Source organism: Chlorocebus sabaeus, chromosome 1 (genome assembly GCF_047675955.1).
Source record: "Chlorocebus sabaeus isolate Y175 chromosome 1, mChlSab1.0.hap1, whole genome shotgun sequence".
Classification (NCBI taxonomy): domain Eukaryota; kingdom Metazoa; phylum Chordata; class Mammalia; order Primates; family Cercopithecidae; genus Chlorocebus; species Chlorocebus sabaeus.
This window is the reverse complement of record NC_132904.1, coordinates 7,588,839-7,614,792: the sequence shown is the minus strand read 5'-3', so window position 1 is coordinate 7,614,792 and position 25,954 is coordinate 7,588,839. Positions and strand designations below refer to the sequence as shown.

Sequence of the window (25,954 nt, the reverse complement as noted above, 5' to 3'; positions counted from 1 at the left end):
CACTGACTAGTATAAGTAGTATAAGTAGTTATTCTCCACTTTCCTCAGCCACCTTTTCTTCCATGGTTTTTACAGTATTCTAAAATTTCAGGCATTTGAGAACAGTCTGTCCTGTTTTTGCCCTGTTTGCCTTTGACCCTAGTAGAGGGTCACTAAAATTAACTATCAGATTGTAAAGAATCCATGTTAAAGCAATGATCAGAACCAGCAGTTTAAAGGGCCCAGTTAAGGGAGAAGGCTGTCCTTCAACTTGTGCCCCTCAGTCTCCCCAGTTCATGAGGGTTTTTCCAGAGATGTACTTTGAGATTTGCTTGTCACATTCAGCTGTGGATTGAGTCTAGATTATTCTTTAATAGTGGTAATCATTGGAGTCTTTTATTCCATTCTTTTAAAGTTTTTGAGGAGGGTGGAGAGCTGGCCTTTACTTACATTCCCTTGCTTAATGAAAATCCATCTTGCTGGTAAGGATTGGAGGTGTCAGAAAAAAATTGGGCACTCTTTCTTACTTTGACTTCTTTTGACTTTGAGCCGCTGTTTGGAGATGATTTTTACCTGCAGTTACTTGGCAAAGGATGAGATTGTTTTGAGGAAGAGTAGTTTATTTCTTAAGCATTTAAACTATTGTTATAGCTGGAATATTTTGTCACCTAATTGATCTTTGCCTGAAATCAGGTCATTATACTGAATCTATAAGTTGAGGTTTTTTTTTTCCTTTTTATCTTTTGGTAAAGATGAGTCCTGCATTAGAATTGCCTAGATAAAGCCATTGCTATGACCAGTGTCTGGGGTAGGGGCTGGGGCTATGAGTAAGAGTGATAGCAACCCTTCTTGCGTCTGTTTCTTCAAGGCAAACGAATGCACGTGCAGTTGTCCACCAGCCGGCTTAGGACTGCGCCCGGGATGGGAGACCAGAGCGGCTGCTATCGGTGCGGGAAAGAGGGGCACTGGTCCAAAGAGTGTCCGATAGATCGTTCAGGCCGCGTGGCAGACTTGACCGAGCAATATAATGAGCAATATGGAGCAGTGCGTACGCCTTACACCATGAGCTATGGGGATTCATTGTATTACAACAACGCGTACGGAGCGCTCGATGCCTACTACAAGCGCTGCCGTGCTGCCCGGTCCTATGAGGCAGTGGCGGCTGCAGCTGCCTCCGTGTATAATTACGCAGAGCAGACCCTGTCCCAGCTGCCACAAGTCCAGAATACAGCCATGGCCAGTCACCTCACCTCCACCTCTCTCGATCCCTACGATAGACACCTGTTGCCGACCTCAGGAGCTGCTGCCACAGCTGCTGCTGCAGCAGCAGCCGCTGCTGCTGTTACTGCAGCTTCCACTTCATATTACGGGCGGGATCGGAGCCCCCTGCGTCGCGCTACAGCCCCAGTCCCCACTGTTGGAGAGGGCTACGGTTACGGGCATGAGAGTGAGTTGTCCCAAGCTTCAGCAGCCGCGCGGAATTCTCTGTACGACATGGCCCGGTATGAGCGGGAGCAGTATGCCGATCGGGCGCGGTACTCAGCCTTTTAAAGCTTGAGGTGAGAGGGGTGGGGTGTACCCTCTTCTGGTTTTGCCATCCCTCCTGCAGCCGAAAGGGCTCCATTTAGGCTGCCCTGCTTGCTTGCTTTTGCAGGGTTAGGGTAAGGTTACTAGGGTGGCTCACAGGCTAGAGAGAAGTCCTACCTGTTTAACTTTAAAATATATAGAGTTCCTTGGCCCTCATGGCTATTTTTCAGGGCTTCTGGTAGTGAGAGTCAATTTGATTCTATTTGTGCCTAGAAAAATAAAGAATGATGTGCTGGTGAATCTTGGGTCACCTATGTACTATGCTATAATTGAACCTTACCTGGGGATCCACACGTTCAGGCTCAGGTGTTTTGTTTCTTAGAGCCTTTGTTAAGTTTCCTAGGTGTGCGACATTCCTAAGGTCTTCAAGTTTCCTGTTGTGTTTTGTGCTGTGTGAAAGTTCTGATATGATCCCTGATGATAAAGTCCATAACTGTAGTTAACTGGTCATCACTGCTCAGGTCCCAGTTACTAAGAAGACTACCAAAATGGCATCATCTTAATCTTGAAGCGTATTTCTGACATTCCTGAACGGTTCAACCCTTATGAGTTTTATAGAACTTATTTGATGGTAAGTTGGGGTAGAGAGAAATACAAAACTTATCTTTTATAAAGTTCCACAAGGAACTCTGGGCATAGATGCTAACACCTACCTTCTTTGCCCAGCTCAGATTTATTCCCTGAATAGAGTGCCCACTCCATTGCTTTATCTTTCAGTCTGTCCTGTAACAGCCCAGCCTGTCACTTAGGTGTTTTTTTTTTAAGTAACTATTCCCACAGTTCTAGTTTTGACATCATCTACTTTCTCAGGGTATATGTTTAAGTATGCATGCACACCTGTTAATTTTACTCCTTTGGTGAGGTTGAAATCCAGGGTTGGGAGCTTTGCCATAAGCAAATCACTCCCTTCTTCATCTTCTCACTAGCTGTTTTGGGCATTTAATACTCTTAAGCCAGCAGCTCTACCCTGAGTCCCCTGGCTTTTTCCACTGTCATACATTTTGAGCCCCATGATCCATTTGGCTCTACTTGAATATATTCTCTTCTGATACTTGCCAGCTTTGGGCTCTAGGTGTTTGAGATTATTATTGTACTTAAGGGTAAATCTCAATGCCCTTAGTTTTGAGTAGCTCTCAGTGTGTCCCAGACATTACCATTGATCCTTAATTATAGTAACTGTGTGAGTGATAGATAACTGTCATCTTTGCAGTTAGGGCAGAAGGTATGTGACTTTCCCAGGGTCATTGAGTAGGCAGTCACTGATTGGACTGGAAAAGAGACTTCAGTGACTTGATGTGTAGCTTATACATGCCCTTCCACACCTTCTTTACAAAGTTAGTTTCTTCCCTAGTTGGAATTGGATGTCCTCAGGTCTTAAAACTTGTACAGTTGATGCTACTTTTATTTAGACTTTGAATGATTTTTAACTTGGACCTTGGCAGTAACTCCTAGATAGAAAATACTGTTGATTTTTTATTTTTATTTTTTTATTTTTTTAACCTCAGGGAGCTAATTGGAACCTTTCCATTTTTCCTGTCCTCTGCTGACAGCTTGTGATGTGGAATTACCTTCTCTAAGGAATGCTAATGTTAACATCATCAAGAGCAATGGAATGTCTCTTTGCCTACTTTTATGAAACAAGATTTGCTATTAATTTAAGACCTTAGTCTGAGATTGTTTAGACTCCCCAGTTACTCTCTGGCCTTCAAGCTCTTTCCATTGTTAAGAGATTACTGTGATACTGGGGAAGGGTACAAGTAAACTTAAAAGGAGTGTCAAGTTATCAGACTTTGTAAAGATGTTGAAGTTTTTAATGGGAAAGCCCTTTTGAGCTTTGCTGTAAAGCCGCTGTATTGTGCTCTCTTTCAGGTGGGATGTGTGTGGGCTGAAATTCCGAGCTGCGGTTGTGCATGAGAATACACCCTTCGTGGTACCCCATCTCCGGGACGTTCTCGGCTCTGTGCGTTCAGTCCCTCAGGAACCGTGGACCTTAATTTACCTTGCTAAGTTCAGACCTTCTCTTCCTTTCCTTTCCTTTCCTCTCCTGCCCATTTTCCTGTTCTTCTGTCCTTCAAAACTTCTGTAGCTTCCCATTCATGTTCTGTTCTCCCAGCAGGCCTCATTGTGTGCAGAAACTGTGGTGGGGGCTGTGCTGTCTCCTCCCTGCCTCCTGCCTCCTGCGGCTGTTGGATTTGGGAATGACCTTGGTGAGAGTCTCACTGCTCCAGGGTCTCTTTTTGGTCCAAAGGCTAGACCTATAGAGTTGGATCACTTTTTTTCTTTCCGGTGAAATAAATGGTTTTTCAACTTAGGGTATGTGTGCTTTGAGAGACTTCTTGCTTCGGCTTGTTTGGGGGTTCATTTGTACGTTGAAGGGGAGGGTATAAAGTTTTAAGATACTCAGCTTTGGGTGAACGTCACTGCAGTTATTTTGTTTATTGCAAATAGGACTTGTAGGTGCCAGAGGAAAGGGGTTATACAGAAGCCCAGGTAGGCAGCCTTATTCCAATGAAGACTTTTCCCACTGGTCCACCTTTGTTATAAAACCACCTACTTTTAGTTTAGAGATGTTGGTCTTCTCTTCTAGAGAAGCAGTCACTATCTTCCCTTAAGACTACCATTCCAATCACCCAGTCAGTGTATCTAGCTTAACTTAATTTCCGGGGATGAGGAAGTCAGCTTTCGCTCTTTGTGCCGTGTGAAAAAATGAAGCTGTGGCTCCAAAAGTACTTTGCTAACTGTAGGCCAGTGACGTGTTGATGCCTTTCACCATCTATTTGTTTAGCTCTGCCAAAATCCAAAGAATGCCTGAATGTCCCACTAGCACCTCATTACTTGGGTTTATAGCCTTTAAATCATAGGCATGGAGAAATGACCCAACATACGAACTTTAGATACCTTGTTGAATGATGAGGCTAAGTGCAAGAACTGCCGCCTCTTAGCCTCGTGTTTTTCTTGAAACAGTTACTTGTCTTCCATATGTTTGCTCTGTACCTTCTTGCTCCAGTTTCTACAGATACAGGACTATGTCTAGTTAGAGCATTTCTCAGAATCATTCAGCAAATACTGAGCACCTACTGTATGCCCGGCATTACCCTTTAGGGAAGTCGGGTTATGATGATGGGGAGATAAGCTGGTCTTTACTTAGATGGTTTCTTAGATTTTTTTTTTTTTTTTAATAATTGCTTCCTCCTGTTGGATTCTTCCTAATCATAGATGGCCAAGATTTGAACAGCTCTATACAACATGTAATTTATTGAATATTTTTGTATGTGAAGCCTGTGCTGGGTATTTCATGTGTTCTCATTTAATCTTCCCAGCAAATGTTTTTCTGTTAGTTTTTTCCTTTCCTGGCTGGGTTGGTTCTCTGCCATTTCTCTTGGATGGTTGTACATACCTACTTTGGTTTCTTTTTCTCTAAAGGACAGACCCACCACTGAACGCCATTTTTACTCTCTCAGTATACCCTTTGATCTGATGGGTAGGGTTGGCGAATTTCAAACATTGGAGACTAACAGTATTTGTTGATTCAACAAATATTTTATTGAATGATACTCTGGAAGGTGGTGTTTTAAGTGTTGGGCATATATAGGGTTCTGGAGCTTCTATTCTGAGGGAGGAGAAAATGCAGAAATGTCAAGCAAGAATTCTGTTTAGATGGGGATGGTCAGTGAAGGATTTTTAGAAGTGACATGGTAAACATGGATATGATACATTTTTGCATTACAAAACTAGTTAAAATTAGTTAACTAGTTAAAAGTAACTCAGGCATGGTGGCTCACGCTTGTAATCCCAGCACTTTGGGAGGCCGAGGCGGGTGGATCACAAGGTCAGGAGTTCGAAATCAGCCTGACCAACATGGTGAAATCCTGTCTCTACTAAAAATACAAAAAATTAGCTGGGTGTGGTGGCGTGTGCCTGTAATCCCAGCTACTCAGGAGGCAGCAAAATCGCTTGAACCCAGTAGGCGGAGGTTGCAGTGAGCCAAGATTGCGCCATTGCACTCCAGCCTGGGCAACAAGAGCAAAACTCCGTCTCAAAAAAATATTTTATAAAATAAAATATTAACTCCTTGGCCGGGTGCAGTGCCTCACACCCGTAATCCCAGCACTTTGGGAGGCTGAGGCAAGTGAGTTGCTTAAGCTCAGAAGTTCAAGACCAGCCTGGGCAACATGGGGAAGCCCTGTCTCTACAAAAAATTTAAAAATTACCTGGGCATAGTGGTGCGCATTTGTGGTCCCAGTTACTCCAGAGGCCAAGGTGGGAGGATCACTTGAACCCAGGAAGTCAAGGCTGCAGTGAGCTAAGATCAGGCCACTGCATCACAGCCTGGGTGTCTCAAAAATTTTTTACCAGGCGCAGTGTCTCATGCCTGTAATCCCAGCACTTCGGGAGGCTGAGGCAGGCGGATCCCCTGAGGTCAGGAGTAAGAGACCAGCCTGGCCAATTTGGTGAAACCCAGTCTCTACTAAAAATACAAAGGGAGGCAGAGGTTGCAGCGAGCCGAGATTGAGCCACTGACTCAAGCCTGGGGGAAAAGAACGATACTTCTCTCAGAAAAAATTTTGTTTTTAAATTTCTTGATTCTGTTAGAGGAAGTCATTGTTGCTTTCTGCTTTGAGAGCCTGATCTCCCTGCAACGTAAGAGTAGTTTTTTCATAACTCAGAATCTGGCCTCGCTTAATGCTATATTCATACTAGATGCTTTTCCATTTTCTCTTTTGAACTATTTATTGTTTGTGTGTGTGGGTGTTTTTTTTTTTTTTCCCCTTGAGACAGGGTCTCTCTGTTGCCCAGACTGGAGTGCACTGGCATGATCTTGGCTCACTGCAGCCTGTGCCTTCCATGTTCAAGTGATTCTTCTGCCTCAGCCTCCTGAGTAACTGGGATTACAGGCGCCCGCCACCACACCTGGCTAATTTTTGTATTTTTAGTAGAGATGGAGTTTCACCATGGCCAGTCTGGTCTCAAACTCCCAGACTCAAGTGATTCGCCTGCCTCCTAAAGTGCTGGAATTACAGGCATGAGCCACCACACTCAGCCTTAAACTATTGACTTGTTGAGAGGAAAAACTTTATCAAGAACAATGGCAGCCTAGGCAACATAGCAGGATCCCGTTTCTAAGACAATTTTAAAATTGGCTCTGTGTGGTGGATATGCAGCTGAAGTTCCAGCTACTAAGAGAGGCTGAAGCGGGAGGATAGTTTGAGCCCAGGAGTTTCAGGCTGTGGTGAGCTGATTGTGTCACTATACTCCAGCCCAGGTGACAGAGCAAGATGAATTATTTTTAAGAGGTGATTTGGAAAGATTGACTATAATTCACTGATTTTCAACATCGATGTATTACGAAGTTTTCTTTATGCGTCCAGTCAAGTGTATCTTTGAGTTGAAGCCATGTAGTTGGTTCTTTGTAATTGACAAGGTTATGCTGCCACTCCTTACCTCAGGAGTAATAAGTACTTTTTCTTGCTTTTTGTTTAGCCATCTAGCTCTTTTTGTTTTTTAGACACCCAAGCTGCAGTGCGGTGGCATGATCATAGCTCACTGTAACTCTGATCTCCTGAGCTCAAGGCATCCTCCTGCCTTGGCCTCCTAAAGTTTTTGCGGAGATTATATGTGAGCCACTGCGCCTGGCCAAAATGTTGTTTTTCAAGAGTAATGCTTTAATAAACTGATTTTTCCCCCATAGCATTTCACTGTTCATTCTGTCTAGTAAATGTCTAGCTGGATTTCTATTTCGCTAGGTACTCCCTGATTACCTGCAATTAGGTTAGCATGTGGTGAATACAAAGATCAATAGGGCATTGTGCCTGTCCTCACTGTGCCTCCACAAGCTGCTGCTTGTCTGGGTCTTGGGTGTACAATTAATTGATATGTCCTTGGAAGTCAGGTTGGGGTGGGAATGGTCATACTATTTTGTATTGATGACATGTGGCCTGGCCTGGTTCTGCGTGAGTCAAAGGACCATGCAGGGCAGAGTTTTCAGGGTGATCTTGGAGTTTAACTTGATGTTAACCCTGTTAACTTTGCCTTAAAAGTTTTCCGGCCAGGAATGATGGCTTGACACCTGTAATCCCAGCACTTTGGGAGGTCAAGGCAGCAGATCGCCTGAGGTTGGGAGTTCAAGACCAGCCTGTCCAACATGGAGAAACCCCATCTCTACTAAAAACACAAAAAATTAGCCAGTCATGGTGGTGGGCGCCTGTAATCCCAGCTACTCAGGAGGCTGAGGGCAGGAGAATCACTTGAACCCGGGAGGCAGAGGTTGCAGGGAGCTGAGATAGCGCCATTGAACTCCACCCTGGGCAATGAGAGTGAAAGTATGTCTTTAAAATAATAATAATAGGCCAGGCGCGGTGGCTCAAGCCGGTAGTTCCAGCACTTTGGGAGGCCGAGACGGGCGGATCACAAGGTCAGGAGATCGAGACCATCCTGGCTAACACGGTGAAACCCCGTCTCTACTAAAAAATACAAAAAACTAGCCAGACGAGGTGGCGGGCGCCTGTAGTCCCAGCTACTCGGGAGCTGAGGCAGGAGAATGGCGTAAACCCGGGAGGCGGAGCTTGCGGTGAGCTGAGATCCAGCCACTGCACTCCAGCCTGGGCGACAGAGTGAGACTCAATAATAATAATAAAAATTTAAAAATGAGCTGGTCATGGTGACTCACGCCTGTAGTTCCAGCTACTCAGGAGGCTGAGATGGGAGGATTGCTCGATGCCAGGGATAGAGGTTACAGTGAACAGAGATGGTATCACTGGACTCCATCCTGGGTGACAGAGTGGGACCCTGTCTCAAAAGTTTTCGAGGCATCCTCAAAATTGGGGTTTTGGGTGAATGCTAAATTAAACCAGGCTCTTTACCCTAGAGCTACACATCAGTACTTAAAGTAGCCTCAGGGGGATGCAGTAGTGAGAGATCATTGGCACTGGTACTAAGTGCTGTTTCAAATTACCCAGGTCAGTTTGATCTCAGTAGTTTTGTGTTCTTATACATCATCTCATTCTGAGGTAAAAGGAATTCCCAGGATGATGGTGATGGGAAGTCCCAGGACTCCCTTTCTGCAGTGGATTTGGAGAACAGTAGTCCAGGTTGAAGCAAGAGAAAGTATACTTCTAAGAGGGGATGTCTCAGACAAAAAACTGTATTAGAATATACGGAGGAAATTTTTGCCTTACTTGGAGAGTTTAGAGCTGAATTACTGATGAAGTACAGAGAAAATGAAAAAATTAAGGTAAATATTAACTAGAATAAACAAAAACTTGTGAAGTATTATAACATGAGGATTTTCTTTTTTGAGATGGAGTCTTGCTCTGTCACCCAGGCTGGAGTGCAGTGGCGCGATCTCGGCTCACTGCAAGCTCCGCCTCTTGGGTTCATGCCATCCATTCTCCTGCCTCAGCCTCCTGAGTAGCTGGGACTACAGGCGCCCGCCACCACGCCCGGCTGAGTTTTGTATTTTTTTAGTAGAGATGGGGTTTCACTGTGTTAGCCAGGATGGTCTCAATCTCCTGACCTCATGATCCGCCCCCCTTGGCCCCCCGAAGTGCTGGGATTACAGGCGTGAGCCACCGCGCCCGGCCAACATGAGGATTTTCTTACTCCGTTTGAGCTACTGTAACAACAGACCATAAACTGGATGGCTTATACACAACAGAATTTTATTTCTCAGCGTTTTGGAGCTTGGGAAGGCCAAGATCAAGGCTGTGGCAGACTTGGTGCCTGGATCCTGTCTTGAATTTGCAAGGCAGGAAGGGTGAGGGATTTCTCTGGGGTTTCTTCTACATAAGGGCACAAATCCCACTGATGAGAGCTTTGTTCTGTGGTGTAATCACCTCTCAAAGGTGTACCTAATACTTTTCACCTTGGGGATTCAGATTTTAACATGAATTTTCGGGGGACATAAACACTCAAACCATAGCAGGATTTAACTGTATGTGATATTTACCTAGTTACGATTGTTGTAGCTCTGAATATTGTAATAAAATAATAATCTGATGAAGTGGGGATGGGTGGGTAATATGTGTAAGAGCAAAACTCATAGAAATGAGGAATTTTTTTTTTTTTGGTCGCCCAGGCCGGAGCACAGTGGTGCGATCTCGGCTTACTGCAAGCTCCACCTCCCAGGTTCATGCCATTCTCCTGCCTCAGCCTCCTGAGTAGCTGGGACTACAGGCGCCCTCCACCACGCCTGGCTAATTTTTTTGTATTTTAGTAGAGATGAGGTTTCACCATGTTAGCCAGGATGGTCTCGATCTCCTGACCTCGTGATCTGCCCACCTTGGCCTCCCAAAGTGCTGGGATTACAGGCATGAGCCATCACGCCCAGCCAAAAGGAAATTTTTAAAAGTGGCAAATGGATTATGAACATCTTATTCAGAAATAAAGGTAAAGAACAGCTAAAAAGGCAAAAGCAGTTGGCTTCTGGGGAAGGTGGGGCAGGGGACTTTTTGAAGCCTTAATATTTGCTTTGTTAAACCATGTTCTTGCATTATTAAGTTTTTTCATGCTAACAACTCTATTTTGTCAAGCCAGATTATGATGGCTTAACATGAGTGAACCTTCCAGCTTCTCATCAGATGCAAATCTGACAGGAATAGGGACTTGTGTTACTTTATGGCAGGTAAATAGCACCCTTGAGATACAAAATTGGGATGGTTTCGGGCCTGGTGGTGCCTGTCTGTAGTCTCAGCTACTAGGGAGGCTGAGGTGCAAAGATTGAGCGCAGGAGTTCCAAGGCCAGCCTGGCCAACGTAGTGAGACCTGACCTGTCTGAAACATATACCCGCCCACCCCCACCCCCACCAAAACAGGGATGGTTCTTCCTGTCCCCTTAAGGAGACATGACACCAAAGGAGAAAGTACTTGGATAGTGATGAGTGAATTGAGCATTTTATTACTGCTTTCATTTTTGTTTTGTCACAGCTAACAGGGAGGTTGAGTACTCTGTCCACTGGGGGCTGGTGCTTCCATTGAGGGTTGTGTGTGCCTGCTGATTTCTTTGAGTTCCTCTATCCAACATCAGAATTGTTTGTATTCAGATATGCGACAAGATGGGACTTCTGAGTTTCACAGTGTAAGGAAGATTGACACCTAACCGAGTTTGGGGCTTCCTTTGTACAGTTGACCATTGAACAACAAGGGTTTGAACTGTTGTGCAGGTTCACTTATACATGGACTTATAGATGGATTTTCTTCTGCCTCTGCTGCCCTGAGACAGCCAGACCAACCCCTCCTCCTACTTTTCCTCAGCCTATTCAACATAAATACTATCGGGATGAACACCTTTATGATGATTCACTTCTTAATTTTTTTTTTTTTTTTTTTTTGAGAGGGAGTCTTGCTCTGTCACCCAGGCTGGAGTGCTGTGATGGGATCTCGGCTCACTGCAACCTCTGCCTCTTGGGTCCAAGCAAATCTCCTGTCTCAGCCTTCTGAGTAGCTGGAACTGTAGACACACGCCAACCATGCCCAGGTAACTTTTGTATTTTTAGTAGAGACAGGGTTTCACCATATTGGTCAGGCTGTTCTCGAACTCTTGACCTCAGGTGATCCACCCACCTCAGCCTCCCAAAGTGTTAGGATTATAGGTGTGACCCACCGCGCCCAGCCTTTTGTTTAGCTTTTATTGTAAGAATACAGTATACATGTAACACATGAAATATGTTAATTGACTTATGACCTGTAAGGCTTCCAGGCAACAACAGGCTACTATGTTTTGGGAAATAAAAAATTATACATGGGTTTTCTTTTTTCTCTCTCTTTTTTCTTTTTCTTTTTTTTTTTGTGACAGAGTCCTGCTCTGTCTCCCAGGATAGGGAATCACACTTTGAATACATGCCTCAATTAAAAAGGCAAAAAATAAGCGGGCACAGTGGCATGCACCTGTTGTCTCAGGTACTTGGCAGGCCGAGGTGCAGGGATTGCTTGAGCAGCCCAGGAGTGCAAGCCCAGCGTGGACAACAGCAAGACTCTCTCTAAAAATATTACTTATTTTAGAGACAGGGTCTTGCTCTGTCATCCAGGCTAGAGTGCCATGGTGTTATATCTCACTGCAGCCATAGCTCCGAGGCCCAAATGATCCTCCAGTCTCAGCCTCCCAAGTATTTAGGACTACAGGCGTATGCCACCAAGCCCTATTAACTTTTTTAAAAATTTTATTTTTGAGACAAGGTCTCACTTTGTTCTCTAGGCTGGAGTGCTGTGGTGCAAACATGTCTCACTGCAACCTTGACCTCCCAGGCTGAAGCTATCCTCTCGCCTCAACCTCCTGAGTAGCTGGGACCACAGGCATGCACCACCACGCCCAGCTCAGTTTTGATTGATTTTTTTTTTTTTTTTTTTTTTAAAGAGACAAGGTTTTCCCCTGTAGCCCAGCCTGGTCTTGAACTCCTGGGCTTAAGCGATCCTCCTGCCTTAGCCTCCCAAAGTGCTGGGATTACAGGTGTGAGCCACTGTGCCCCGCCTACAGATAATTTGTTTTTTTATTTTTTGAGATGGAGTCTCACTCTGTCGCCCAGGCTGGAGTCCAGTGGCGCCATCTCGGCTCACTACAGTGTCTGCCTCCCGGGTTCAAGCGATTCTCCTCCCTCAACCTCCTGAGTAGCTAGGATTACAGGTGCATACCACCATGCCTAGCTAAATTTTTTTTTGTAGTTTTAGTAGAGACAAGGTTTCACCATGTTGGTCAGGCTGGTCTTGAACTTCTGACCTTGTGATCTGCCCGCCTCGGCCTCCCAAAAGTACTGGGATTATAGGCGTGAGCCACTGCGCCCAGCCTTCTTTTTACTTCTTTAAAATTTTGCTGGGCGTGGTAGCCCACACTTGTAATCCCAGCTACTCAGGAGGCTGAGGCAGGAGAATCGCTTGAACCTGGGAGGTGGAGGTTGCAGTGAGCCAAGATTGCACCACTGCACTCCAACCTAGGTGACAGAGTGAGACTGTCTCAAAAAAAAAAAAAAAAAAAAAAAAAAAAGTGCCCATAAGTATAGTTTTTTTTTAAAACAAAAAGGATAAGGTTATATTTAAACAATTCTTAGACATAATGTTTTTTTTTTGATGTGTCTGAAATTTGTGTCTTGCTTATCCATATGTCTCATAGTTCAATTGGCAGTGTTTAATTTTTTTTTTTTTTTTTTTTTTGAGACAGAGTCTTGCTCTATTACCCAGGCAGGAATGCAGTGGCATGATCTCACTTTATAACCTCCGCCTCCTGGGCTCAAGTGATCCTCCCACCTCAGCCTCCTGAATAGCTGGGACTACAAGTGCACACCACTACGCCCGGCTAATTGTTTTTGTATTTTTTTTTTTTTTGTAGAGATGGGGTTTCGCCATGTTGAGTGGCTGGTCTTAAACTCCTCAGCTCAAGCGATTCGCCCACCTCAGCCTCCCAAAGTGCTGGGATTACAGGCGTGAGCCACTACGTCTGACTGGCAGTGTTTTAGTAGTGTATAAAATAATGTTGTACCGAGGCCAGGTGCAGTGGCTCACACCTGTAATCCCAGCATTGGGAAGCTGAGGCGGGCGGATCACGAGGTCAGGAGATCGAGACCATCCTGGCTAACATGGTGAAACCCTGTCTCTACTGAAAATACAAAAAATTAGCTGGGCGTGGTTGCTTGTGCCTGTAGTTCCAGCTACTCCGGAGGCTGAGGCAGGAGAATGGCGTGAACCTGGGAGGCGGAACTTGTAGTGAGCCGAGATAGCACCACTGCACTCCAGCCTGCACGACAGAGCGAGACTCTGTCTTCCAAAAAAAAAAAAAAAAGTTGTACCTGAAAGTTAGTGACATTTTGTATTAGATAAAAAATGGTTATTTGGTATGAGTGCAGGTATTTTAATAAGCTACATTCCTAGATATTGATGGGCAGTTTATATTTTGCTGTGTGTCAAATTGTCCTCAAGTCATTACAATGTATATTCCCACCAGTTAGATGTGAAAGGCTTCACCTAAAACGATTACCTTGTGGGGGTATTTCAACATTAATGGGGAGAAGGGGGGTGACACAAATATTCAGACCATAGCTGTCTTACTGTATTTATAATTAGTGTCTATTTTTGTAATGAGTGAGGTTTTAATTTTTTGTAGAGACAGGGTCTTGCCATGTTGCCCAGGCTGGTCCTCAAACTCCTGCCCTCAAGTGTTCCTCCTGACTTGGCCTCCCAAAGTGTTGGTATTACAGGCTCAAGCCACTGTGTGATCGCGGCTCACTGCAACCTCCGCCTCCCGGGTCCCGGTTCAAGCAGTTCTGCTGCCTCAGCCTCCTGAGTAGCTAGGATTATAGGCACGCGCCACCACACCCAGCTAATTTTTGTATTTTTTGCGTTTTTAGTAGAGATGGGGTTTCACCATGTTGGCCAGGCTGGTCTCGAACTGCTGACCTCGTGATCCACCTACCTCGGCCTCCCAAAGTGCTGGGATTATAGGTGTGACCCACCACACCAGTCCTGGAGTTTTGCTCTTGTTGCCCAGGCTGGAGTGCAATGGTATGGGTTTAAGTGATTCTCTTGCCTCAGACTCCTGATTAGCTGGGAATATAGGCATGTGCCACCACACCTGGCTAATTTTGTATTTTTAGTGGAGATGGGGTTTCTCCATGTTGGTCAGGCTGGTCTCCCGACCTCAGGTGATCTGCCCGCCTCAGCCTCCCAAAGTGCTAGGATTACAGGCGTGAGCACCGCGCCTGGCAGCCCTTTATATTTTTAAGAGTCGTTTGTATTTCCTTTTTGTCTTTTTATATCTTTAGCACTTAGCTTTAAAAAAAAAAAAAATTAGGCTTTTGGGCACCTGTAATTCCATCTACTCGGGAGGCTGAAGCAGGAGAATCATTTGAACCCAGGAGGTGGAGTTTGCAGTGAGCTGAGATCACACCACTGCACTCCAGCCTGGGTGATAGAGCAAGACCCTGTCTCAACAAGAAGAAGAAGAAATACTTGGGCATCAGCCAAGTCTTTTGATCTCAAGATGATTTCTTTAACAAGTTTCCTTTAGGTTTTACTGCTGGACATCCTTAAGATAAGAAATTGGACTGGCAAGCCTGGGTAATATGGCAAAACTCTGTCTCTACAAAAAATATTTAAAAATAGCTGAGCATGGTGCTGTGTACCTGTAGTTCCAGCTACTCTCGAGTTTGAGGTAGGAGGGTTGTTTCAGCCCGGGACATTGAGGCTGCAGTGAGCCATGATCGTGCCACTGCACTCCAGCCTGGGCAACAGAGCAAGATACTGTCTCAAAAAAAAAAAAGAAAAAGAAAGAAATGGGGTTTGGCAGTGTTTTCCCCCATCACTTAGGGAGAATGGATAAATCATATCAGTGGTACAGTATTCTTACTTTGTTTTGTTTTCTCTTGTTTTGAGACAAGATCTCACTGTTGCTCAGGCTGGAGGGCAGTGTTGCAATCATGGTTCACTGGGGCTGTGAACTTCTGGGCTCAAGTGTCCTCTCACTTCAACCTCCTGAGTAGCTGGGGTTATAGGCATGAGCCACCATGGCCAGCTGGCACATCATTCTTAAACACCAACTAATGTGGAAGAGTCTTTGTTGTTTTGTTTTGGAGACATTCCATTCCAAAATGCCAACCTGTTAATTTCTTTAACTTCTTTTTTTGAGACAGAGTTTTGTTCTCACTGCCCAGGCTGGAGTGCAATGGTGCGATCTTGGCTCCCTGCAAACTCTGCCACCTGTATTCAAGTGATTCTCCTGTCTCAGTCTCCTGGGTAGCTGGGATTACAGGCACGTGCAATCACATCTGGCTAATTTTTGTATTTTTAGTAGAGATGGGGTTTCATCATATTGGTCAGGCTGGTCTTGAACTCCTGACCTCAGGTGATCCACCCTGAGGTGGATCGGCTCGGTCTCCTAAAGTGCTGGGATTACAGGCATGAGCCACTGTGCCCAGCCTAATTTCTTGAACTTCTTACCTTGTGTTCCTTACCTCAATTCTTTACAGGTTGCTTTTTTTTTTTTTGAGACAGTGTTGCTCTGTCACTCAGGCTGGAGTCCAGTGGCGCGATCGCAGCCTCCTGCAACCCCTACTTCCTGGGTTCAAGTGATTCTCCTGCCTCAGCCTCCCAAATAGCTGGGACTACACGTGTGCATCCCCACGCCTGGCTAATCTTTTTTATTTTTTGTAGAGTCGGGGTTTTGCCATGTTGACCAGGCTGGTCTCAAACTCCTGAATTCAGGTGATTGACCTGCCTTGGCTTCCCAAAGTGCTGGGATTTCAGGCATGAGCCACTGTGCCCGGCCCACTTTTCTGTTTAAAAGATTGTTCCTTGTTTCTGCTACATGTCCCTAATGGTTGTGTGGTAATTTCTCCTCCATGTCATCTTCGTGACCTAAACTAGTGGAAGCTCCAACGTCTAAAACTTACATTCTAGTCCAAGACAAGTAATGAACATAGTAAATAACTAAATTATGTGTTAGGACGTAAGACCTTTGTATTAAAAAGGTTAAAGTTGAGTAGCGAGGATTGGGAGAGCTAGTGCAGCATATGTGTGTGCAGATTGCTGTGATAAATAGGGGGCCAGGCCTGTGTATTTAAAAAATTTTATAATTTTTAAAAAATAGAATTATATTTCTTTCTTTTTTTTTTTTTTGAGGTGGAGTTTTGCTCTTGTCACCCAGGCTGGAATGCAATGGCGTGATCTTGGCTCACTGCAACCTCTGCCTCCCAGGTTCTAGCAATTCTTCTGCCTCAGCCTCCTCAGTAGCTGGGATTATAGTCATGCACCACCATGCCTGGCTAATTTTTGTATTTTAGTAGCGATGGTGTTTCACCATACTGACCCTGCTGATTTCGAACTCCTGACCTCAGGTGATCCACCTGCCTCGGCCTCCCAAAGTGCTGGGATTATAGGAATGAGCCACTGCGCCCGGCTTGGGCCTCTAAAAGTGAGATTTGAGCAATGAGTTGAATTAGATGTAAGCACCAGGTATCTGGGGGAAAAGTACTCCAGGTAGAGAGAATATCTTGAGCAAGGGTCTCAAGGTGGAAGTGTTCTAACAGGAGGCCAGTGGCAAGAGTGAGTGAGGGGGGAGAGGAGCAGAAGAGGTCAGGTAGTTAGCAGATCTAGTAGTTAATCTATGGCCTTTCTGGCCTTCATTCTGAGTAAACTAGTCTTGTGGGGTTTTTAAGCAGTGTCATAATGTGATTTACTTTTTACAAAAATCGGCTCTTCAGAGTTTTTTTTTTTTTTTTTTTTTTTAAACCACTCTTTCAATCCAGGTTTTCCTGACTCTGGGAAGAACCAGGAAGAGACGGCCCTGAAGTATTCTTTTTTTTTTTTTTTGGGATGGAGTTTTACTTTTGTTGTCCAGGCTGGAGTGCAATGATGTGATCTCAGCTCACCACACCCTCTGCCTCCTGGGTTCAAGTGATTCTCCTTCCTCCCGAGTAGCTGGGATTACAGGTGCCCACTACAATGCCCGACTAATTTTATATATATATATATTTTTAGGCGGAGTCTTGCTCTGTTGCCCAGGCTGGAGTGCAGTGGCTCAATCTCAGCTCACTGCAAGCTCCGGCTCTTGGGTTCATGCCATTCTCCTGCCTCAGCCTCCCGAGTAGCTGGGACTACAGGCGCCTGCCACCACTCCCGGCTAATTTTGTTTTTGTATTTTTAGTAGAAACGGGGTTTCACTGTGTTAGGATGGTCTCGATCTCCTGACCTTGTGATCCACCCGCCTTGGCCTCCCAAAGTGCTGGGATAACAGGTGTGAGCCACTGCGTCCAGCCTAATTTGGCATTTTTTTAGTAGAGACGGGGATTCTCCATGTCGGTCAGGCTGGTCTCGAACTCCCAACCTCGGTTGATCTCACCTTGGCCTCCCAAAGGGCTGAGGTTACAGGTGTGAGCCACCATGCCAGGCCTGAAGTATTCTTTTCAAACAATAAAATACACCAGTTTTGAAAACAATTTGAAACATTGTGACAATGTGCTTTGTGGGGGGGGCGGGGGGGCTTTTTTTTTTTTTTTTTTAAAAAGATGGTGTCCCACTCTATTGCCCAGGCTGGAGTGTACTGGCATGATCTCTGCTCACTGCAGTCTCCACCTCCTGGGCTCAAGCGATTTTCGTGCCTCAGCCTTTTGAGTAACTGGGATTGTAGATGCATGCCACCACGCCCGGCTAATTTTTATATTTTTAATAGAGACAGAGTTTCACCATGTTGGCCAGGCTGGTCTCAAACTGCTGACCTCAGGCGATCCACCACCTTGGCCGCCCAAAGTGCTGGGATTACAGGTACAGTCGTGAGCCACTGTGCCCAGTCTGACAATGTACTTTTGATAACTGATGGTTACAATGTTCCCATCGCTGCAATCAAAATACAGAACATTTTTGTCAGCCAAAAAGCCCTTGTTCCCCTTTGTAGTTAATCCTCAGGCCCTGATCAATTTTTTAGTCTTTTTTTTTTTTTTTTTTTTTTAGGTGCGGTCTTGCTCTGTTGCCTAGGCTGGAATACAGTAGTATAAGCATGGCTCAATGCAGCCTCGACCTTCTGAGCTGAAGCAGTCCTTCCATCTCAACCTCCCAAGAAGCTGGAACTACACAGGTATGCACCATTGCACCTGGCTAATTTATTTTTTATTTTTATCTTTTGGTAGAGATGGGGTCTCCCTATGTTGCCGAGGCTGGTTAGGAACTCCTGGCTCAAACTATACTCCTGCCTCAGCCTTCCAAAGTACTAAGATTAGGCCAGGTGCAGTGGCTCACACTTGTAATCCCAGCACTTTGGGAGGCTGAGGGGGGCGGATCACTTGAGGTCAGGAGCTTGAGAGCAGCCTGGCCAATGTGATGAAACCCCATCTCTACTAAAAATATAAATATTAGCCAGTTGTCATCGTGTGCACCTGTAGTCCCAGCTACTTGGGAGGCTGAGGCAGGAGAATCGCTTGAACCCAGGAGGTGGAGGTTGCAGTGAGACGAGATAGCGCCACTGCACTCTAGCCTGGGCTACAGAGCAAGATTCCATCTAAAACAAAAACAAAACAAATAGGCATGAACCACCTCACCTGCCCCCTGCCGCACCTTTTTCTTAAGACAGGGTCTTCCTGTGTCACCCAAACTGGAGTGCGGTGTTCAACCTCTGCCTCCTCCCGGGCTCAAGCAATTCTCCCATCTCAGTCTCCCAAGTAGCTGGGACCACAGGCGCATGCCAGCATGCCTAACTTATTTCTGTATTTTTTTGTAGTCATGGTTTTGCCATGTTGCCCAAGCTGGTCTTGAACTGAGCTCTAGCCATTTGCCTGCCTCAGCCTCCCAAAGTGCTGGGATTACAGGTGTGAGCCAGCTAGCCTGACCCTTTTTTAAATTTTTTTTTTTTTTTTGAGATGGAGTTTTGCATTTGTTGCCCAGGCTGCAATGCAGTGGCACGATCCTGGCTCAGTGCAACCTCTGCCTCCTGGATTCAAGCGATTCTCCTGCCTCAGCCTCCCTAGTAGCTGGCATTACAGGCACGCACCACCACGCCTGTCTAATTTTGTATTTTTAGTAGAGATGGGGTTTCTCGGTGGTGGTCAGGTTGGTCTTGAACTCCCGACTTCAGGTGATCCACGTGCCTTGGCCTCCCATAGTGCTGGGATTACAGACGTAAGCCACTGTGCCTGACCTAAGCTGACTTTTTTTTTGTTTGTTTGTTTTAAATGGGCAACTAGAATAGGCTCAGAGATTCCCTGAAATCATTGTTAATTGTCACAATTTGGGGGGATTCTCCCCCCAGGGATGTGGCTAAACATCAGTAGTGCCAAGTTTGAAATCCTCTTTAAGACTTCATTCATTGCTTTGGCTTTGTATACCATCTGGAGTTGTGCTGTTCAGTGTGGTAGCCAGAGCCATATACAGTGTTGTGAGTACCAAATACCTATGGGATTTAAAAAATTAATATGATAAGCCAGGTGCTGTGGCTCATACCTGTAATCCCAGCACTTTGGGAGGCCAAGGCAGGCAGATCACTTGATGTCAGAAGTTTGAGACCAGCCTGGTCAAGATGGTGAAACCCCATCTCTACTAAAAATACAAAAATTAGCCAGGTGTGGTGGCATGTGCCTGTAATCCCAGCTACTTGGGAGGCTGAGACAGGAGAATCGCTTGAACCCGGGAGGTGGAGGATCTAGTGAGCCAAGATTGGGCCACTGTACTCTAGCCTGGGCGACAGAGCAAGAGTCTGTCTCTCAAAAAAAATAATATGAGAAAGAATGGCCGGGCGCGGTGGCTCACGCCTGTAATCCCAGCACTTTGGGAGGCCGAGGCGGGTGGATCACAAGGTCAGGAGATCGAGACCACAGTGAAACCCTGTCTCTACTAAAAATACAAAAAATTAGCCGGGCGCGGTGGCGGGCGCCTGTAGTCCCAGCTACTCAGGAGGCTGAGGCAGGAGAACGGCGTGAACCCGGGAGGCGGAGCTTGCAGTGAGCCGAGATCGCGCCACTGCACTCCAGCCTGGGCGACAGTGCGAGACTCCGTCTCAAAAAAAAAAAAAAAAAAAAGAGAAAGAATATATTCATTTTTTAATGCTCATTATATGTTGGACTGATAATTTTTTTGCATATATTGGGTAAAAATATATTAAAATTGTTTTTGTTTTTTTCCTAACCACTAGACTATCTGGGGAAAATAAAATTAATACAACTTAATTTCACCTGTTTCATTTCCCTATGTGGTTTGCATTTGTGGCTCACATTGTATTTCTGTTATTAACACTGATCCAGGTGCTAAAGACTCTTGATATCTCCAGTTCAAAACCTCTCTTCTGTGCTCAAGATTCAGGGATCTGGAGACCTAGTTGACATTTCTTCTTGGTTCTCTTTTTTTTTTTTTTTTGAGATGGAGTCTCACTCTGTTGCCCAGGCTGGAGTGCAGTGACGTGATCTCGGCTCACTGCAACCTCCGCCTCCCGGGTTCAAGCGATTCTTCTGCCTCAGTCTCCTGAGTAGCTGGGACTACAGGCGTGTGCCACTACACCTGGCTAATTTTTGTATTTTTAGTACAGATGGGATTTCACCATATTGGCCAGGCTAGTCTCGAACTACTGACCTCGGGTTCCTCCTGCCTTGGCCTCCCAACATGCTGGGATTACAAGCATGAGCTACTGTGCCTGGCTGGTTCTCTTAATACACCTTCAACTTGGTACATCTGAGATAGAGCTCTGGAGACTTCCTACTCTAAAATCATTTCTCCTTCAGTCTTCCTTGTCCCCTTCTCTTCCAGCCAGATTCCTGGTAGTCATTCTTACCCCCTCCCCAACCATTAGCAGCTGTTCACCATGTTTATATCACATGTTACCTCTTTTCTCTGTCTTTGCCACAGCCGTAGTCTAGACCATGCTATCCTCTCCCACCAAGATGACTACAGTGACCTCCAGGTCTGTCTTTTCCTTATCCTTGTGTCTTCAAAGTATTTTCCATTTAGTAGCCAGAATGATCTTGTGAAATGTAAATCAGATGTTCCTTACTTAGAACCTTTCAGCAACTTCCAATTTTATCTAAAGTAAAATGCCCAATCCCTTAGTTTGATCGTGCCTTGCCTCTGTCACACTCTATTATCTCAGGCCCTTTTCCCTATTTATCTGTCCTTTTCTGACCACACTGACTCTCCTTTCAGATCGTTGTATACACTGAGCTCTTTCCTGCCTCAGGGCCGTTTTTTTTTTTTGGTTTATTTGTTTTAATTAAATCTGGAAGGACCTTTCTCTTTACTGCTTTAGAGCTAACTTATCCTCAGGTCTTAGCTTCAGGATCAAGTATCGGAATGCCCTCCTAAACCACCTGTAGCTTAGTAGATATGTCCTCCCATTATTCCCTGCCATTGGACCTAGTTTGTGTAATTTGTGGTACTTGTCACAAATTCTTTTTCTTTTTTTTTCTTTTTGAGATGGAGTCTTTTTTTTTTTTTTTTTTTTTTTTGAGACGGAGTCTTGCTCTGTCAGCCAGGCTGGAGTGCAGTGGCAGGATCTTGGCTCACTACAACCTCCGCCTCCCAGGTTGAAGTGATTCTCGTACTTCAGCCTACCGAATAGGTAGAATTACAGGCTCCTGCCTAATTTTTTTGTATTTTTAGTAGAGACAGGGTTTTGCCATGTTATCCAGGCTGGTCTCGAACTCCTGACCTCAGGTGATCTTCCTGCCTTGGCCTCCCAAAGTGCTGGGATTACAGGCGTGAGCCACCGCACCGGGCCACTAATTTCTTTTTTGTTTTAGACGGAGTCTCGCTCTGTCGCCCAGGCTGAAGTGCAGTGGCACGATCTCGGCTCACTGCAACCTCCACCTCCCGGATTCAAGCGATTCTCTGCCTCGGCCTCCTGAGTAGCTGGGATTACAGGTGCGTGCCATCACGCCCGGCTAATTTTTGTATTTTTAGTAGAGACATGGTTTCACCATGTTGGTCAGGCTGGTCTCGAACTCCTGACCTCGTGATCCACCGGCCTCGACCTCCCAAAGTGCTGGGATTACAGGCGTAGGTAGACCACTGCGCCCAGCCTAAACTTTCTTAACCTCAGTTGCTTAATTGCTGGGAGAGCCAGGATGCTACCTCATTGGGTTCTTGTGGATTTGCAGAGGTGACAGATACGCAGTTTGAATTTGGCCTGGATTCTCAAAGGCCCTGCAAACCTAAGGCACTTCAGATTGAATTCATCTTGTCAGATTTTTCACTCTTCCCCCACAAGTCCTGGAGCTGATTCTATCATTTCCTGCATTTCATTTCTCCTCAGCAGTAGAGCCTAGCTCTGGTCTGAAGAAAGATGAGATTGATCTTCCAACAAACTGACAGCTCTTCCCAGGAATATTTACTTCTCCCCTCCTTCCTTTTCCCGAATCTCCTAGGCCAGGTGACTTCCTGAGGACCAGGTTTGTAAGCAAAATCCCGACAAGCTATGAAACCAATCTGGGGCAAGTTGCTTCCCTTTCCTGGTCCATCTTTCAGGCAGCTGACCTTTTTCTGCCCTTAGGACAAGTTCCTAACAGTGCATTGAGTACCCTGAGGGTCTACTGTCTTTCTGTGCCATACCAGCTTCACTATGTATCTGGAAACCTGAGGAAGGGGTAGATCTGAGGCTACAGAAACCACATATGCCTCATTCATCACCATGTTCCCACATCCTAGCTCACAGTAGGAATTCAAACAGCTGATAAATGAATTCAGGAGCTTTTAGTGTTGAGAGGCCTCATGGGACTCTGAAGTGGTCTATAGTGAGAAACTTGGTCTTGGTGAACTAAAGGAATTTTGTATTCACAATATGTAATTTCTCATATGAGAAGTAAGGTTTAGAAATAAAAACATTGGCCGGGTGCAGTGGCTCATGCCTGTAATCCCAGCATTTTGGGAGGCCGAGGCAGGCAGACCACCTGAGGTCAGGTGTTCAAGACCAGCCTGACCAATGTGGTGAAACTCCATCTCTACTAAAAATACAAAAATTCACCAGGCATGGTGTCATGTGACTGTAATCCCAGCTACTGGGAAGGTTGAGACAGGAGAATTGCTTGAACCTGGGAGGCAGAGGTTACAGTGAGCCGAGATCATACCAGTGCACTCGAGCCTGGGCGACAGAGCGAGACTCCATCTTAAAGAAATACATTTGTCTTACTCAACAGTCCTCTTTTGGGGTGAAAGGTTTTCTAAAATAAAGGGCTTTTTCTCCACCTATGAGTAGCTTATTTTACTACCTAACCATATGGTAACTCATTTTACCACAGTAGCCACAAATTGGATAGCACAGATACGGAACACTTCCATCACTGCCAGAAGTGTTATTGGGCAGTGATGATATAGAACTCTTCTGCATAAAAAAAAATTTTTTTTTTTTTTTTTTTTTTGAGACGGAGTCTCGGTCTGTCGCCCAGGCTGGAGTGCAGTGGCGCGATCCCGGCTCACTGCAAGCTCCGCCTCCCAGGTTCACGCCATTCTCCTGCCTCAGCCTCCCGAGTAGCTGGGACTACAGGCGCCTGCCACCTCGCCCGGCTAGTTTTTTTGTATTTTTCAGTAGAGACGGGGTTTCACCGTGTTAGCCAGGATGGTCTCGATCTCCTGACCTCATGATCCGCCCGTCTCGGCCTCCCAAAGTGCTGGGATTACAGGCTTGAGCCACCGCGCCCGGCCAAAAAAAATTTTTTTTTTTGAGACGTTGTCTTGCTGTGTTGCCCGGGCTGGAGTACAGTGGCGCGATCTCGGCTCACTACAAGCTCCACCTCCCGGGTTCACGCCATTCTCCTGCCTCAGCCTCCTGAGTAACTGGGACTACAGGCGCCCGCCATCACATCCGGATAATTTTTTGCATTTTTAGTAGAGATGGGGTTTCACCGTGTTAGCCAGCATGGTCTCGATCTCCTGACCTCGTAATCTGCCCGCCTCAGCCTCCCAAAGATTACAGGCGTGAGCCACTGCGCCCGGCCAGAAAATTTTTTTTCTTGTTCTGCCAATGAGATAGAAATCAAGATATGTTTATTATTTACTTATTTTTTTTGAGACAGAGTCTCACTGTCACCCAGGCTGGAGTGCAGTGGCGCATTATCAGCTCACTGTAACCTCTGCCTCCTGGGTTCAAGCGATTCTTGTGCCTCAGCCTCCCCAGTAGCTGGGATTACAGGTACACACCACCATGCCCAGCTAAATTTTTTGTATTTTTAGTAGAGATGGGGTTTCGCCATGTTGCCCAGGCTGGTCTCAATTCTTGAGCTCAGGAAATCCACCCACCTCAGCCTCCCAAAGTGCTAGGATTACAGGCGTGAGCCATGCACCTGGCATATGTTAAACTTCGTATGTTAAATTGGTTGAAACCTACCACGGAGAACCATCAGAGATTTTGCCGAGGCCAGCAAAATCTGCATTTTTTTTTTCTTGGCTCTGCATAGTGCCTTGCAGATCACAAGAAAATCCCAGCATCTTTGCCTTATTTTCTCTTTTGTAAAACAGAGTCTTGCTTCCCTGGGGAATACTGAAGCTAACATGAGCCTTATGTACTTCACCACTGGTTGGAATGTGTGCATGGACAGGTTAACTTCTGTAGATTTGTCAGTCTGTTCCCCTGAGAAATGAGGGAAAATTTTTGCTTCACCTGTCAAGATTAAGTATAAAATATGTGAAGTAAATGCTATATTATTGTAGGTAAAATTTCACATGTAGTCAAAATTTACACATCAACATTTCCATATAAAGTACAATAAAGCTTAAGTAGGGTTGAGTCCATCATTAAATGTGTTCTATGGGGATCTAAACAAAGATAAATAAGATGTCCGTGATCCAGAAGACATACGTGACTGCAAAATGTCACTGCTAATCATTAATATGTGATTTGCTTTTCTGCTCGGATTTTATTTTAGCCAAAGCCTAATCCTAGCAGAATATAAGCACCTTCGGAAGAGAGACCTCTTCTAATAGCTCATAAGTGAATTTAATTATTTTTTAAAAATTAAAAAAGGAGAAACACTGGAGAGGGGTGATAACTAAGCAAAAATTTTTTTTTTAATATGAGCCAGAAAAATATGAAGTGAAATTGAGTTAACATGATAGGTCCTTGGAGAGAATCTGGCTCAGCCTTTTTCTGATGCAGGGCTTATTCCTAGCACTACTAATCTGGATCTGTTAGCCTTTAAACTGGTTTAAGAGCAGCTCTGGTTAGAGAAAAGTAGCCTCACCACCAGCTGTAGCAAATTTAGCAATGTCTCAAGAATCTGGCTAACTTCCCATCACCTATTACTAAAGCCACAGCACTCACCTCACTAAATCCTTTTTTTTGTCGTTTTGGAGACAGGGTCTCCCATTGCCCAGAATGGAGTGCAGTGGCACGATCACAGCTCACTGCAGCCTCAACCTTCTGGGCTTAAGAGAATCTCCCACCTCAGCCTCTTGAGTAGCTGCGATTACAGGCGTGCACCACCATGCCCAGCTAATTATTTTTTTTTTTTGAGATGGAGTACAGTGGTGCAATCTCAGCTCCCTGCGACCTCTGCCTCCTGGGTTCAAGCGATTCTCCTGCCTCAGCCTCCCAGGTAGCTGGGACTACAGGCACTCGCCACCATGCCTGCTTAATTTTTGTATTTTTAGTAGGGACGGGGTTTCGTCATGTTGGCCAAGCTGGTCTCAAACTCCTCAAGTGATCTGCCTGCCTCGGTCTCCCAAAATGCTGAGATTACAGGTGTGAGCCATTGCACCTGGCCAACTAATTTTGTTGTTTTTGTTTCTTTTGAGATGGAGTTTCGCTCTTGTTGCTCAGGCTGGAGTGCAATGGCGCAATCTTGGCTCACTGCAACCTCCGCCTCCTGGGTTCAAGTGATTCTCCTGCCTCAGCCTCCTGAGTAGCTGGGATTACAGGCGCCTGCCACCATGCCCAGCTAATTTTTGTATTTTAGTAGAGATGGGGTTTCACCATGTTGGTCTCCCTGACCTCAGGTGATCCACC

General features: G+C 45.5%; 1 protein-coding gene across 8 annotated transcripts in view; it reads left to right on the top strand.

Moving 5' to 3' along the window:
* RBM4 (RNA binding motif protein 4) overlaps positions 1-25,954 on the top strand; it is a 51,100-nt gene that overhangs the window by 4,414 nt on the left and 20,732 nt on the right. For 3 of the 8 annotated variants that reach the window (XR_012092261.1, XR_012092311.1, XR_005240562.2), the window contains exon 3: positions 17,992-18,115. The exons of 1 other annotated variant lie outside the window; for it this stretch is intronic. Coding sequence is in view for 3 of the 7 variants with exons in the window: in XM_007972120.3 (XP_007970311.1) it covers positions 848-1,530 (683 nt within the window). In the remaining 4 variants the exon portion in view is untranslated. Of the gene's footprint in view, positions 1-847; positions 1,539-3,435; positions 3,878-17,991; positions 18,116-21,758; positions 21,880-25,954 lie in introns of those variants that run through there. 4 more of the 8 variants (XM_007972120.3, XM_007972057.3, XR_012092296.1 and 1 more) reach the window with 3 other exon arrangements.